Raw genomic sequence first — 17,339 nt, 5'->3', positions numbered from 1 at the left:
TGAAAGTCGGAAATAAAAATAAAAACCTTTTGGTGTTAATGCGCTCTACAAACACTTACACGAATTTACACGACAACTAAATTGTCTGCCTTCGTAGCATTGCAACCGAAGCCTCTTGAAAGTCACTGGACGTCAGCAAAAATCTCGAAATGGACAAAAATCACCCCCAAGGGAATCCGTTACGTAGAACGGAACGGAATGGAATGCAAAATTTAGGCCAAAGTCTAAGCGCTGAGACCTATGAGGTCATTCAGCGCTGAAAGTCGTAACAGGAGGAAAACCTGGCAGTTACGCTATGAAACAATTTTTGGGAGAGGTTGGAAAGTAAGATGGAGGAAAGAGAATATAAACGGAGGAACAGTAGAAGGAATGGAAGGGGTTGCAGCTAGGGGACCGGAGAGACGCTGCAAAGAACCTCTCAAGCAACGCCTACAGTGTACTGCACGAGGTGCACTGACGGCACTAACCCCCTACGGGAGTGAAGACGTGTTCCTCCATAAGATTCTTGGTGAGGAGGACTCTGCTTCCTAAACCTGGCAGCTGTGCATCCAAAAACATCGTCAACAGACAAGAAAGTGGCCGTCGTCCACTCCAGGATTAATGACAGATGTTTGGCTGTCCAGCAGACGATAGTTGAGATTACAGTATCAGTGCAGGTTCGGTGCTAATACTGTTTTGACTGGAGAATTGTTGGGAGATGAGCAAGCTGCCTGCAAGAAGGGTACCATTTATATTGACAAGTATTTAATGGTTTTAAGATTGTATTGATGGTGATTCTTTTTTAAAGTTTGTAATTTGCATGTGTAATTTATATGATTTTTAGCAGCCTCCGAAAATGTAATGAAGGCTTTACGAAACGTCAGGAATAAATGACTTTTGTTTTAGCCAAGTCTTTCAGTCGTCCTCCTCTTTGACACACACACATACACATATATACACACACTAGCTGACCAACCCGGCACTGCCCGGGATAAGTCTGAATGACAGCCAATAAACTTTCTCTCTCTCACTTTTTCCCTCTTTTTCCTCCCTAACACCCCCTCTACTCTCTCTTTCTCACTTTTTCCCTCTTTCTCCTCCCTAACACCCCCTCTACTCTCTCTCACTTTCTCTCCCTCTCACTCTTTATTTCTCTCAGTTTCTCTTTCTCTCTCCAACTCTCCCTGTCTCTTTCCCCTCTATCTTCTCCCTAACACCACCTCTACTCTCTCTCTCTCTCTCTCCCTTTCACTCTTCCTCTCTCTCTCTCTCTCTCCGACACTCCCTGTCTCTTTCCCTCTTATTTCTCCCTAACACCCCTCTACCCTCACCCCCCTCTCTCTCTCTCATTTCATCTCCCTCTTTCTTTCTCTCCCTCTCCAACCCTCCCTATTTCTTTCCCTCTTCTTCTCCCTAACACCCCCTCTACTCTCTCTCTCTCTCTCTCTCTCTTTTTGTCACCGCTTTCCTAACCTCAACTCATTTTGGTGCCATTGATGGCTTACCCCCACAGCATTCTTTTCCAGATAGTAAGTCATATGTGCACCGAAATTAGGTATGATAAATTCGCAAAGTTACTAAGTCTACAGGCATAACCAGCCCCGTTTCAGGGAAGCCCTTCCCACCCCCAACCCCCCTTGGTTCCCTTTGGGGCTAGTGATGTCTCACCCCCACAGTAATCTTCTCGAGATAGTAAGTCATATGCATACCAAGTTTGGTAGAAATTGCTCAATGTGTTTCAGAGTTATGCTGGAACATATATATATATATATATATATATATATATATATATATATATATATATATATATATATATATATATATATAATATATATATATATATATATATATATATATATATATATATATATATATATATATATATATGTGTGTGTGTGTGTATGTATGTATATATATATATATATATATATATATATATATATATATATATATATATATATATATATAATATATATATATATATAATATATATATATATATATATATATACGTATGTATGTATATATATACAGCATATATAGCGGAAACCTCACAGATCGACACCATTCAAGGCAGCCTATAGACCCACATTCATCAGGAACGCGGGAGTGCATTGCGGACAAAATGGTGCATTTTCTATTAACAATAAAGCAAGGTTGTTTATAAAAAAAAAGTCAGCAGTTTTATATATCAAGCTTAAAAGGTGAAAACAGACCTATGGCATCACAATTACATCATCCAAATTTCCATCTGGACTGTCCGCTCTTTGTATGGGATCAACCTATGATTAAACCAAGAGGACCGCATTCTGTTACGCAATCCGTTTCCAGACGGTGTGCGAGGTTTTATCTTTTTTGGTAATTTAAATATGCAGCACTTACATATCTTGCTTTTGGTCTCGTAAAATTTATTTTTTGTTGGTGAATATACATTGACTTGAAAGCTGCCGCTCATATATTACGCTGGTTGTAAATTCTCACAGAATAATTTCACGATAGCCTGCCTCAGCTTCGTCATTAGGCGAGGATTCTCCTAAGATGTGTCAGCTGTCAACACCCTGCCGGTAAAAATGGGACCGAGTAATGTGAACGTGTTATTTCATTTGATATTTAGATTCGCTATTAGTGCAATAGTCACTGGTGGCTAACCCCAGTAATTTTAATAGTAGCATTTGTCATTTTATGAAATACGAATGCGGAGTTGTCTTGACTGAAAATTCTTTTCTTTTAAGGAATTTTTTCCTTTAATTATACTACGACAAGCGTTCTTTCTATTTTCCACCAGAATCTTCTCTCGTAAAACTTTCAGATATTTTGACAATCAGCTCAGAGAGACTTCATTGACATTACGATAGCTGTCGAAATTCCAACTTTACCATATATGGCAATATCCTCTTGTTTCAAATCTTGATTGGCCTATGTTCTTCTCGAACGATTGATATTTTTCGTGGGTTTTATATTTCACGAGATTTGTATTAATGAAGGCTATAATGCATTGCTATTAAATATATTATTACCATGACTGATGTGCAAATAGTTGATAAGCATGGCGAGTGAGTGAGTAGAATTTGGCAGCTTTGCCAGTTTCGCCATTCGACAGTCAGTTGTTGCAAATTCACCTGGAATTGGCAGAAAGTAGTTCCTCTGGCGGCAATGCATAGGAAATTTTGGGATTAAACCTAAATTTTTAAAGGTCATATATAATGATGCATCGAATAACAAAGTTACCAACTAGTAATGCTTACTATGAGATCATTTCGTATTTTTTCAGCGATGACATTTCAGCGGCTGTAAGCACTGTTCCCATTGGCCGAAAGTCTGCATTGTGGGGCCGAGAGAGAGGCGACGGGCCAATGGGCGGCGGCGTGACAAAAGCTCTCGTCACCGGACGGACTCGGCGGAGTGATATATGACGTCACTACTCGCACTACGCCCCTTCAAGTTGAACATCCTCATCGGAGTCAGTCACTAATAGTCAGTCTGTGTTCCCTAGTGATCAGAACTTTGGTGAATTGGATTTACGATGGTAAGTTGGGGCTTCTTCTTTCCGCTTCTGCGTCGGTCGGCTGCGGCGGCTTTGGCCTCTCGGCAGGCCACGTCGGCTTTGCTCTCTCTCTCCCTCGCCCGAAAGACGAAGCCGCCGGCGTAAGGAAGAAGGAAGTACCGGCGGCGGCGGCGGCCAAACATTCTCGTGGGATGTATTTTGAGCTTTGCTCTCGGGCTCGCCATCATGATAGGGACCGACTTCGGCCCCCTGGCCGTGCCCTTCCCGGCCCTTGGCGTTGCCCGCTCTGTAGGCATGGCGTCGTTATTCGCAGGAGGCCCTCTGCCTCCCTGAAAAACTCCTCCGGCTTGTGTAATAGGCCTACCGGCGGCCACCGGTAAGGGCGACGGTGCTTGCACTAACGCGATTGCTCACTGCCCCGGGGGGCGCTCTCCCTCTCCCTCTTCTCTCTCTCCCTACGGAACCCTAGTGGTCCTTTGTCGCGTGATATTCCCCCAAAAATGCTTATTACATTCGGTGAAATTCGGTTCATGACCTACTTAACGTCGCCGAGTTCACGAAGGCAATCGCACGTTACTTTTGTTGCTTTGTTTCCGTAGAGTCGAAGGTGAGGCCGCCCCTGGCCTCCTCCGGCCTTGCTCCTGAAAGCAGTCTGATGTTCGGGGCTGATATAGTCTGAAATTTGTATTTTGTAAGTCGTGGTTGATGGGGCAGATTTTAGAAGAGCAATTATTCAAAAAAAAAGGGGGAAGGGACAATGAATAAAGTACGCGTCAAGATTAGGTGCAGCGTGGACGGATTTTGGTCACAAAATTTCCCAAATTTTGTTGTAATGGGTGGATCTCTGGGTGAGATGGTTTGGACATGCGGTGGGAAGGGAAGCTGTAGGCTAGGGAGCCGTTGAAGTACTGTAGGAGGACGAAAACCAGTAGGAAGGCCCTGGGTATGGAAAATAGACGAAAACCTTAGTCTTGTTGGGGGTTCAGGTCAGACAGAAGTAGAACAAACTTTCCACATTATGAGCCATTGTTCAGTCTAACCTTGTATGTTGTTAGATTAGCTTGCTGGTTTCTTTCAGTCGGGTGTGTTATACCTAGCATATTCCCAATAATTATGAGTTAAATGTCCAAAGTTTATATGGAGGCTTTTTTTTTTTTCCTTGACATTTGAGCTGGCTTTGGCTGAAACTGATCTCTCTATTAGCCCAAGGGACGTAAAACTGGGCTGCAAGTTACTGGCCGTAATTATGTATTAGTATTAACTGCAGTCCAGATAATGGAATAGAACCCTTAGTTGGCAGACATTTACATTTAGGTGAGTCTGTAGATCTGGATAGCCTAAGTATTCGCAAGATTGTTGAAGAGATGATGGAACAATCCAATGTTATTTTCACGTAGGATAAATGACATAGATCCAGAATAAGGGATAAATGATATAGGTCCAGAATAGGGATCTTTTGAATACGAAGTCGACAGAATTTGACCCTGGGTCCCACTGCTGTAATTTGGAAAAATGCTGTTTGTGAGTCCTAAAGGTGGGTGGTTACGGTGGTTTTAGAACTAACAAATTCTGGAGGTTATTTTATCTGCCATGTCCTTCAGATGACCTTAGTGATTAGAAATATTTTGTCTTAATGTGACCCCAAATGGAATCCAGTGTCTTTTGAATTAACAAAGACATTCGAAGGGAAATAGCAAGTAATCTAGTCAGTATAGCGTTGATGAATCAAGGGCTGAGATTTTGCACTTTAAAATTAAAGTTGGGCTTGACCTATAATACTAGGCCTTTGTGCTTTCAAGGTTTTTTTTTTTTTATGGTAATGTTCCTTTGGCTGGCTTCCAATAGTTTCCTTAGAAGTGGAAATGGGAGGCTTCTGACAGTAAATATTTAGTGGCTTTTAACCTACAAATACTTTAAGGGGTATGAGAAACAAGCTGTATTGAGGTTGGTTTAATGACCCCTACACTCTTAATTAGTAAAGTGTAATTTGTGTAATGTCCATTCTCCAAGCATCTGAGGCCAGGCTAAGAAAACTGTAGCCAGAAGTCTTTTCCTTCAGTTTAAAGTTTTATTTCCAATCAGTACTATGTATTTACTGAAAATAATTATTTCCGGTCAATACCACGTTTACAGAAAATTGTCCTGTAGTTTTATTCCACGAAGCTTGGCGTTCATGTTTGCTAGAACAGTGTTTCTTCTACAAATTAAAATTTCTTGGATTGGAGCATGATTTGTGTGAGTCTTGGGTATGTGAATCTGTTGTAAGCATATGTGTAAAACAAAACCAAGGTAGATGTAGCTATCCCAGAATTTTAGCTTTTGCTCTGAAAAGTGGAGACTTTTAATACTTTATCCTGTGACTGTGAGTTGCCCATAGAAATAACTAGGTAAATTAAAAACCTGCTTAATCAGATTTAAGTTTTTTATGCATTTTATAATCATACCACACATCTGTTGAAAAACTCTTCAGGCTATTGAATGGTATGTATTGTACTTCTAAATGTTTAGATTTCAGTAAGTTGATACTTGAAGGGAAAGCATAGGTATAAGCTCAGTGTCTTTCACACAGAATTTTCCTCATAGTTTCTTTCCATTGTTATTTTACATCCACGGATTCTAGATATTTTGTATGTTTTAATCTTATACTTTCACTGTGACTGCCTTTTTCTTATGGTCTTTAGGTTGGCTACTAAGGATTTGGGAACACGAGACTCAACCTAGTTTGACTCGTGAAACTATTCATTTACCATGACTGCAGTTTCCTTATGGCTTTGTCTAGGTAATCAGGGTAGCATGTTTTTGGGGGAAAGACCTCTAGACCACACTTAAAACTAGCTTGGGGCTCTGCCTTAATCATGATTTCACAATCACAGCCTTAGAATGTATAACTGATGAGGTACTCTTTAGCATAGTCTATTGGAAACTTTGTTCTGAAAGGGAGAGATAACTTAAGATAACTCATATGTAACTTGACGTAGCTCAAGTACCTATACAGTATCATGAATCAAGGACAGTCCTGAGAAATTTGCTCCTCTGTTTAACATCTGTGCTGTTAATTGTGGTCTATTGCATCCCTTTTCTAATAAGTTTGGTTTAAAGTTTGCCCATTTTTCCTGTATGCTGACAAGATTATCACCAGAATGTGAGATGGTGCAGGGAAATGGTACATGGTCAAGAGTGCCGGCCTACTTTGGTGGGGCTGGGTTCCCAGATTCTCCCCAAGTCTGTTGTGAGATTTGGTAAATTTGCCTAAAAATGTAAAGTGTAGCAAGAAATGTTGATAATTGGCGTCTTTATCATAGCAATATTTTCATTCACTTTGGGGTTAGCTATACAGAAGTTGCTATTGACTAGCAAGAAAGTATTAACAGTGCTGTCATAGGCTTTCATTGACTTACAAGCTGGTTCTTGATCCGTAAATGTACAGTACTTGTTATTGCGTAATCTGATCCTAACATTGTGCTCTTTAAATCTTAACTCTACCACCTGATTGCATACATCTCATTTCCTTACTTTCTTTTAGTTATGTGGAGATTATAGCTCTTTACCCAGTGTTGCTTTTAGTTTTGCATAAGTATAGTACTTGACTGTATACACCAGTAATGGCAACTTGCTTCATACTTTAGCTGTCTTGAATTCTGTCTACCTTAGATGGATGAAGGGTTTTAGGTCAAATTATGTGAAGTAAATAAGCAAGTGTTGGTATAGGCCTACTTGAAGGGAAAGATAGTCCATCCAGTGTATCTCCTCAGATTTGACGGAATGAAGTACTAGAGAGTGACAATGTAACCATGAAGTACATTCCTAGAGGTTATTTTATTTCATAAACCCCAGTTGCAAAAAAGTTGTCATTTTGCAGTCACTTGAATGGTGTCATCCAACCATGTCGGTGAGTGATTGCATAATTATTCCAGACTCATTATCAGTTTTGGTTTTATGAATACAATTTTGAGGAAAATCTTATGGTAGTGTGGCACTGCTGGTTGCACTTGTCTCGGTGGTAATCCAACACTTATCCTCGACACCAGCTTCTGCTCATCCTTCCATTTTATTGCCACTTTGTCATTTCTGTCCGCCATAAGCTAACTTAGAAAACAATATCCTAGTAGAATTACCCAACAGTTAATAGTGTGTCAGTCATAACATGCCCCCTGCAAAATTGGCCAACATGCTCTTGAAAGATGCGTTAAATATATTTTAGTTTATACCCATCTTGACTAATGCTGGCTTAGTCTTTGTCCCTTGCTTAAATCATCTGGAGTGTTAGGCCCATCCCTTAACCTGAGCCTGCTAATTTCAGCTTTTAAGTCTCCTGCCCCAAATCTGTTTAGGTGAGTTTCCAACTACTATAAATTGGTTTTAATTACCTTGTACATAAAATGGAGATATTGTTGACTTGTACTTTACACATTTAACTCCCATCATTCTAAATTTCCTGACGTACAAGTACTTGTACCTTTCTGCTTGCATTTTGCATCTAACCAAGTATAGTTCTTGGGTCTTTCACAACATCCTGCACTTGACCCTTGTGCTGTTACCCAAGTCTCTGTGGCTATTTGAGCCTTCATAAGTCTCGTGCTGTCCACTTTCTTTTGGTGCTGCTCCATTGTCAGAACGTCAACCACTAGTTCCCAGCTTTGATTCTATATCTACTGTAATTTTATCACCATACACTGCATACTTTATAGATGAACATGAAGGGATCAGACTGTCACTTGTCTCTGCAGCTATTACACACTTGAAGGGATTTGTCAAGACTTGTACAGTGTGTGCATGGAGGGCCGTCGGGGGAGAAAGTCCTGTCGTTGCTTCCCTTAACCTACAAAGTTGAAGGGATTTGTCAGACTTTGTGCGAAGTAGGCAGTTGTTCATTGGTGTCCATTAAGGGGGATAGTCTGTCAGTTCTCACATGATGCAATGCTTGTGATATTTAAATGACTTTCATGCTTGGTTGAGTTGTTTAATACAGCAAGTCTTCGTAAATTGAGACTAGGCCAGAACACAAGATTTGAATTGCAGTAGAGTACCTCCAGAATCATCAGCAGTGTTATTGATGACTGACTCTAGGCTAATGCATGACTTTATTTTAATTCAGTTATTTGTAAAGTAGTAATGGTTTTAAACTTTCATATGTTTTCTTGGTACACAATTATTAAACATTATATTAAGGTTATGTTAAACAGTCGTTTCACTTGAAAGCTGATTTTATTAGAGAGGCAGTCTTGCAGTAGCCCAGGTATATACTGTACTGTCAAAAGGTGTTTATGGCCTGTGCATTTATTTGAAAAAACCGTAAGATGTACTTCTGGAAAAATGAAACTGATGAATGTTGTACAGTTTTTCTTGGCTTTTATCATAATTTGCATAAATGCATAGACTAGGCCAACATGGAAAATTTCCTTATAGGGGTCTTTTATCTCAAGTTGAGTACGTAGTATTAGTAATGGTTTATTTATAGGGGTTTTCAACATACCTTATAATTAACCAAACTTTCTAAATAATCATTTGAACTCTCAAATCATTATTATCCCTATCATATTCAGCATCACTTGCATTCTCAGCTTTGGGCAGAGTAACTGCAGATTTTCATTTTAGTAGCCTATCTGTTATATGCAGGTAACACATGGCTACAGGTAAATACTAGTAATGTCATCATTATTAATGTTCAGTCTACTAGGCTATATTAGTATTTTGAAGCCTTTTTAAACTATCCAAAAGGTGGTGGTTGTGATAACTAATAATGTAAATCAGCCTACTGCAAATATTTGGTGGCCACTAGAGGTTGGTTTCCCTTCTGAAATGGTTGTGGATAGATGAATTTTGGATAAATATCGTAGGTGTCGGTCTAAGTTAAAGATGAAGGAAGGTTGGGCAGTTTATGAAGTGCACCAGTTAAGATAATTGGTAGCAGAACAGGAACTGTCAAAGATACCAGAATTAATGTATCAAGTTTTAAAACCTTGGATGCCAGTTGATTACAGAGGCAGTACAGAAAACCCTCATGATTGAATTAGGATTAAAGACCGTATTTTTACCTTTAATCTTTTGCAAAGGACTGGAGCTAATTGAAGGTATTCCCCTGTAGAAATATAATTGATGCATAGGTGTGTGGTCTCCTATTGCTGATACCAGGTGTGTAATAGATGGGCAGTACAGTACATAGAAAAACTTCTATACGCATCGTTGGTGATTTTTATCCTATAATTTTAATTATTGTTTGAATACGTATCAACTAACTGTAACATACTCTACCATTCGTGATTGAATTTTGGGTTGCTGGTATGGCAAAATAGACATGTTAATTTATATTTTTGATCAGTTTATGTAGGTCCATAGATGTGAAACAGATGGATCATTATTTTGAAGATCAAAAGTCAGTAATAGGTGGTGGTGGTATTGTTTGGCAAATAGGAATGAAAACGGGAGTGGCTTATGTTTTGGTTATTCTTTAGATTTAAGACATACTTTTTCACACAAGTCACTGCTCCTTAGTTTACGAAAGAATTTATGGATGATTTGGTGTGGTCAGAATCCAGAAGACATTAGTAGTTAATGTGCTTATTTTAAAATTGAAAATTACAGATTGTCTTTGTTTCTCTTCCCACAGGCTTCAGGAGTCCAAGTATCGGATACAGTAATAGAGTACTTCCAACAAATAAAGAAGGGAAAGATGTATAGGTACATAATTTTCCACATTAAAGATGACAAGGTCATTGATGTTGAAACGGTGAGTAATCCAAAATGAAGTTTTCCCCTGTACACAGTTGAGAAATTTCAATTGAATGATGTTTGACCTTTAAAAAAAAAAAAAAAAAAAACTGGAGGAGTGTACACTACTAAAGTTGCTTTCTTTACAGACTGGAGATAGAGACGCTAGTTATGATGACTACTTAAACTACCTGGTAAATTTGGGGCCTGAACAGTGCCGTTATGGCATCTATGATTTTGAATACGATCATCAGTGCCAGGGAACGACAGATTCTGTAAGTACATTACTGTATTGATTGGTGCTTGTGGGTTTAAAGTTTGGGGCCTTTTTGGGAAACTAACCTTTGAGCGTAGTGTTACAGTTGTGTGCTTGGCACAAATATATACTAAGAAAATATTTCCTCAGGATATTTTTTGTTAAAAGGTATTTTGTTTGGCCACAATAGTTTGAGATTTGGCAGTTGGACATAATGATTAACCAGGACAGCTTGATAACTAATTTTTAATAATAAATTTAGGGCTTTCTTGTACTTCATTATGATTTGCAGATGTATAGTGGTTGCCTTGAATGAATGTATATTAAGTAAAATTATAGTATCTGGTGATGACATTGCTCATTCACTTCTAGATAACAGCTGTATAGGGAGAATATTGTATCTTGGGTTTTAGGGTTGTAAATGAAGTTATTCAGGGAAATAGCAAAATATGGGACAGTAATGTCTTTGTTGAACAGTTTATTACTAAAAAATTGCTGTATTTAAAGATTCCTCTGAATCGTTCCATGGTTTTTAGTTGTTTTTTAGTTATGAACCTATAAACTGAAAAATAGGCCATTGTAACTTGAAACATTACACTTGACTTGCAGTGCACTGTAGGCATTACTGGATGGTTGCAGCATCCTGTCAGTTCCAAGCTATCCAACCCATGTGTTACTTAATGCAGCTGTGAAGGTTTCTCACATTCCCACATTTGGGATCCTCGTACTTTAATCTTGAATCCTTTCGCTTTTATTTTGTGCTTTTGTCCTTACTCCCCCTTTTCAGTCTCAAGTTCTGAACGGCCAAAAGTGCTTCAGTGCTTGCCGTAACCTAATTTCCTAAAATCAAATTGCACTCTGTACCTTGTCTTGATCACAGTGTTACTGAAGGATTTTTGTGTCCAAGGTGGAACACTTGCTTTTTGCCTTGTATTTAGTTTTCCTTTGGCTCCTGTTTGAGTGGCATTTTATCTTCGAATTTTTGCTGTTTTAGTAGTCCTGTTGACAAGCCCTATTCAAGTTGATGAATGTGACTTGTCTGGTTTGATTCTTTTAATAGAAATTACTCATTCCCTTGGCAAAGGAAAAAAACTGTTGTAGAGGATTGGAAGCCTTTAGTGTTGGGAGTGATATTATAATAACTTTGATGCAACTTACGAGGAATAAATTGTATTATGGAAATGTAGGCTTGTTAAATATATTGAAAGGTTGCCGCCCAGAAATAATGTTGGGTACTGTTAGTAGAACTTTAAAAATGGTTTAGAACATTGTTTCCTCATGGTTAGTGTCTTTACATACTTTTAATTTCGATGTTTTATTAAATATATTCCAAAAGCATGCTAGTTTCCAGCTTTGTTGCTCCAGTTTTTTCATTGTGCTTAGGAAAAAGGTTGTGTTCAAGGGAAACTTGGTATTGCATGATATTACTTTAACCATGAGTGTTCAGTAACCTAAAAATTTCACTACTGTCAATTTCTGTTTCAACACTGAATGACCTCATAGATTCCAGTGCTTGACCTTTGGCCTAAATTCTAATTCTATTTGGAAATGTAGACTTGAGTAAGGACTTGAAATCCATTCTGCTCATGTCATGGTATGTCTTGAGCCTTGTCACAATTGTTAGCCAAGAATGTGTTTTTGTAAGAATGAAAGGGTAAATACTCGAGTGCTTGTTAATTGGGGATGGCATAGATTAGTTACCCTTCAGTAGTTGAGGTCGACATGTTTCACGTTTGCTTGGCATTTGACTGAAAGTTTCCTCAGATTTAGTCAACTCAGTTGCACTGGCCAGTCCTTTCCTTTTGCTATATGTTCGTATGGCATAGTTGGTAGAAAATGTCAGTTGTAAGTGGAAGTTTGCTGTAAGCTGTCAAAAAGTTTTTTGAGTGAAGTACAATGTATTCTATACAGGGGACACCATTCAGCCTTCCCAGTGCTTCTTCCACTATATTCACCTCTTAACTGAGAATTCAGGAGTCTTGAGGAGAGTCTGGCTTATCACTATTTTTTTTTTATTGAATTTTTATATTTGATAGTGTAAAATTGCAAAATTATAATTTTCCTGGCATTAGTTATCCATTTTGTTTTAGTATATATAGAGGTTGCTTTTGCCTTCTTAAGGGATTATTTTTGTGGCTATTAGAATCTGAGTGTTGTTAGATCATGTGTGCCCTTTCCCTACATTTCCAAATTTTATGCATCCTTCAGTTCCAGGTGACCAAACAATTAAAACATTTAACCAGTAGACATCATAGCACCTTGAGGTCTTGTGGTATAATGGTTTCAGGAGTGCTGGGTCCTATGGTTCAGATTTTCAATTCACCCTTATTCACGTTATGTACCACACTTTTTCTCAGGCCATAGGGGGTTGGTTTTAAGGTAAAAGATAACTTAAAAGTACAAGTTTCTTTGGGAGTCACTTCCACTACCACCTTGCCAGCCTTTGTGAAGAAACATCATTCCATTTCCTCAGCAATTTTTTCTGTGTAGATTTTTGTATATATATCTTGACATTTCCTATCACTTGAGACTTCCTTACAAAATGTGAAGTATTGGTGGGCTCCCTTATCTCACCTAAGATGGTGTGGTGTGCTTGACTCATTACTTGGTCTCAGGCCCTGGCTTTTAATTTGCCTTTACATAATAGCAAACCAGCTTTTTCCTATTTGATGGCCGGCCCTTTTTAGAGTTCTAAACCAGTGAGGTAGCACCCCATACAGGACACAAAATATGAAGTGGTTGTTTCAAACTAATTCTAGTGTGTACAAAGGTTTTAGTGTGTGGTTTGGCAATAATCTTGAATGTATATTCTTTGGATAATTAAAAGCACTTTCAAAAAGTAGGATGTGGTAATTTAGGTAGGTTTTGAATAGAAAAATTCAAACTATGGTCAGTGTATGAAGAATGAAAAATTTATTCCCTGGGGTAGATTAATGAAACCTGTGAAGGTAGCTTAGGTGCACATGTCTATACTGACTGTGAAGGTAGCTTAGGTGCACATGTCTATAATGACTGTGAAGGTAGCTTAGGTGCACATGTCTATAATGACTGTTATCTGAAACTCTTAAACTTCTTAATCACTCATGCAAAGTGAGCAACACCAAAACAAGTTTTTAGTTACGCTTTTAAGGACATGCCATTTCGTTGCTATTACATTTGTATACTAGTGTTTTTATCCGTTTAAAGTACTAAGGTGAGAATAGCATAATTTTAAAAGTTCCAGATATAACTAGATTAACTTTTTATATCGGTTCATAAACGTATATACATTTTTATATCAGTTCATAAACATATATACGCAAATTTTCTTTTGTGGTATATACTGTTTCAGAAATTTAAGACCAGTAATTTAGATTTTCAACCAAGAATCTCCTGGCAAATGTTTCATTCACAAGCAGATATTACCATAAACTTATCTATATTGTAGAGGGCAGTTCTTTCTGTGGAACTCAAGTCATACCAGGATGACATTAAGAAATGGACCTTTGATAGCTATATTCTTGTTTTCATGTGGTGGTTTGAAATTGAATGATTTGTTAAGATCACCAAATTGACAAGACCATGCATAAATGTTAATGAAAAAATATATATCCTGTCAGACTTCAGCACCACAAACTGTCATAACTTACTCCTGTTGAAAAGTTGCCGTAGTGTTTAGGGAAAAAATTATGTACTTCAGCATATTGCTGAATGGAAATGCAAGTGGACAATGATTGGTGGTAGTTTTGTAATACTGTACTTAGGTATTAATGCAAGCAGTGTGTGCAAAGAAAGTAGGGCTGTTTCAGTTGAGACTGTTAATAGGTTAAATTTTGATTGTCTTGTATAATTATATTCGGAAGAATAAACCAATGCATCCTACAAGGGCCATTGACTTGAAATTCAAGCTTCCAAAGAATAAGGTGTTCATTAGGAAGATGTAATAGGAGGTAAAGGGGAAATACATACAGAAGTCTGTTTATAGGACACTCTGTTACATAAGTGTTATATGGATGGAATGTAAACAGAATAAATGAAGTTCTAAATGTATGTAATTGTTGACGTTGCCAAATAGCTTATAATTGCAGTAGGTTAAACCCATTATAACATGTTAGCGAAATGCAAGTAAAATTTATGCTTTTTACTTCTAGACGAGGAAGCAGAAACTTTTCCTGATGTCTTGGTGCCCAGATACTGCCAAGATCAAAAAGAAGATGCTGTATTCATCAAGCTTTGATGCCCTTAAACAATCATTGGAAGGCATAGGAAAGTACATACAGGTAAGTTTAATTACAAAATTGTTTGATTGGAATATTTGGAACAGATGTGTTTTTATTTATTTTGCCAGCTGTAGGAATAATAATCATAGTTGATTTCTAGATAATACAAATGTTTTTCTTTTTCAGGCTACAGATATGGCCGAAGCATCTTATGAATGTGTTTTGGACAAGATGCGCTCTACTGACAGAACCTAAGTTAGTGATGGGAGGCCCCTCTGTTCTGGAGAGCCCCCGCTGTATTTGAGGGGTCCCTTTGTCTCTACCGCCCTGTGGCCAGCTAGTCATATGTGGGCCACAATCATGCTATCCACGCAGCATGAAGAGAACTTTGTTTAATTATTTTTTATTCACAATTTGTTGGTGTGTGGAAAGAGTTGTGGGGAAACAGTGTTTCACCAGAAGAAAGGTTAGGCTTGATACAAATGCCATGTGGGAGAGTGGACCGGCTTTAAAGTTAGGACAAATAGTCTTGACATTAAAGCTGGTCCCAAGTGATGTGGGAGAGGCAGTGTTTCATGCATTGCTACAGAGTTGGCAGAGGAGAGTTAGTATTAAATATAAATGCTCTTCCATACGTATTTTGTCCCATTGTATGTGATCTTGGATCTTTCACATCTTCATAGATATAATAAGCTTTATATAAACAGTATAGCCATTTACCATTTATTGGCTCCAAAAATTATTTTATTAACTGCTCAAAATCCTTAATTGCATCAGCTTCATTATGTGAATCATGAATTTAGTTTAAAAAGGGATTTTTTTATGATTTAAATGTAGGATCAACTTGTCAGAATAAATTTCTTTTTAATGTTGGTGATTTTATTTCATCTTGCCTTTGGTTAAAAGAAACTGCAGTTGAAAATCCTCAACTGGATGTGATTATGATCATGGATATTAAGTTTTGTGCTCACCAGTGTCTAGGAATTGGAAGCAGAACCTTAACCAAGTGTGATTTGCATTATAATTACTTAAATTTCACTTTTTATAGCATATTCTTAAATGCCATTTAAATTGCAGAATATTTTAAAAGTTCAACTGTCTCATGACCATAATCAGTGGTGCCAGAAGTTTATAAAAAATCTTTCAGTGGTTTAAATTTAGTCTATATGCTCAAAAACTGGCAACTTCAAAAAGCAATTATCTCGAACTGATCTCTAGTAAAAGACAACATTGAATACAGCATTTTAGTTGCTAGTAATAGAAGTTGTATTGAATACAGCAGTTTAGTTATTAATAATAGTTGTTCTATAAGTAGTAGTTAATAAAGTTCTACTACTAGATCATAAGCTGTAAGAATGTGGTTGATGTATCCAATTATATTCCCAGGGTATGGTTAACTGTCAGTAGCTTCTAAGATACCATTAATTCCAGTGTTCTATGTAGCAAACTAAAACTGGGGCAGTAACAGCTTAAAAGGCCTCATATACTCTGGAAGACAGTGGTAAAATACTGAAAAAATATATATAAAAAAATAAATTTATGTTCTATTTGAAACAAGATTTTTGCTCCTACAAGGATAAAAACACTGCCTTTCACGTACAGTACTCTTACTTAGCGTGTGGTGTTTCAAAAAAAGTTAACACCCTATTCTGGATTGGAAAGTGCAATATCTCCAGATTGTGATAACTTCTTGCCTGCTGTTTTCTCAGCAGAAGAGGCGTTTGCACCGAATATCGTGGAGGTAACTCCTTTGCTGGTGTTTGAAGCAGCCTGTATGCTGTTTATTGGTCTCCTATTCCTAGAGATAATGTCAGAACAGATTGTTTACCCAAATAATTTGTGGTGTTGAAGACCTATTTATGGCCTTCCTCTGTGCTGTTTAATAGTTTATAACCTACAGTTATTGCACGGGTGGTCTATTGCATGTCAGGCTTCTCGTCTAATACAAGGCAGTAATTAGGGAGCTGACTGGAGTCTAAGGGTAGGATTCTCCTCCCTGGCAGTTTTTGAACCAGTCTCCACATTACTACTGAGCCAATAGGACTGCCCTGCAGTATCAAGCAACAGTTATACCCCTTTACAGCTGCTACCTGCCTCAACCACATCTTTTGCTGAGGCTGAGAGACTCCTGGACAGAATAAGGTGAAGAAATGCTAGTGTGAATCTTCCTCCTTGTCACTGAGCTCTTCCTTCTCATCTTCTGGCCCTTCTTCCTCTCTTAGGAAGAAGAGAAGGTCTCTGAATCCTCACGAGCAGCCCTGTTGGACTCTTGAGTAATCACTTTTTTTCAAAAGAGTGCTCATGACTTAGTGTATCCATCCACATGCCTTCTGAGACACAAGGACAGATCCACAATCTCCTGCTCACACTTTCCCTAAGGTAAACAGAGAAGAGTCAGTGCTACCTTCTCACTTGGCACGTACAGAGAAAATAACTGATCCATATTTACAATGAGCTGGATAAGGAAAGCCAGAGAGTAAAATGGCAGGCTACTCCCTGCGGCTTACTATAGTGCAACACTGAAATTTGTCAAAATAATTAATAAAAACTCAATAGGCAAATTTCTGCATTTCAGACACTGAGCACTGATTAAACAATGTAACATGAGAATCCTCTTACATTTTGTATATATGATTGGTTGACTTAGTTTTCAAACACTTGTTGATAAAGAAGTACTTCAAAGTCTATGAGAA

The 17,339-nt window shown here is 38.0% G+C and overlaps 1 protein-coding gene across 2 annotated transcripts; it reads left to right on the top strand.

The window, feature by feature from the left end:
* Positions 1-3,249: 3,249 nt before the first annotated feature.
* On the top strand, positions 3,250-15,515 carry tsr (Cofilin/actin-depolymerizing factor homolog tsr). Of its 2 annotated transcripts, none has more exons than XM_067093562.1 (5): positions 3,250-3,504; positions 10,091-10,210; positions 10,341-10,466; positions 14,578-14,706; positions 14,833-15,515. In XM_067093562.1, the coding sequence occupies exons 1-5, from the start codon at positions 3,502-3,504 to the stop codon at positions 14,899-14,901; spliced, it is 447 nt and encodes a 148-aa protein (XP_066949663.1). In that variant the 5' UTR covers positions 3,250-3,501; the 3' UTR covers positions 14,902-15,515. The 2 variants fall into 2 exon arrangements, with proteins under 2 accessions (XP_066949663.1, XP_066949664.1); XM_067093563.1 differs by lacking the exon at positions 3,250-3,504 and adding an exon at positions 6,170-6,262.
* The last annotated feature ends 1,824 nt before the right edge of the window (positions 15,516-17,339 follow it).

The sequence above is a fragment of the Macrobrachium rosenbergii genome, chromosome 50 (genome assembly GCF_040412425.1).
Source record: "Macrobrachium rosenbergii isolate ZJJX-2024 chromosome 50, ASM4041242v1, whole genome shotgun sequence".
Lineage (NCBI taxonomy): Eukaryota > Metazoa > Arthropoda > Malacostraca > Decapoda > Palaemonidae > Macrobrachium > Macrobrachium rosenbergii.
Note: the sequence above shows the minus strand (reverse complement) of the source record. Positions and strands in the feature narration are given on the sequence as shown.

Excerpts from the sequence above, each read along its gene's own strand:
- tsr (XM_067093562.1), top strand. Across the intron at positions 10,211-10,340 it reads AGGTCATTGATGTTGAAACG|ACTGGAGATAGAGACGCTAG; the intron begins GTGAGTAATCCA and ends CTTTCTTTACAG. Across the intron at positions 10,467-14,577 it reads GCCAGGGAACGACAGATTCT|ACGAGGAAGCAGAAACTTTT; the intron begins GTAAGTACATTA and ends TTTTACTTCTAG.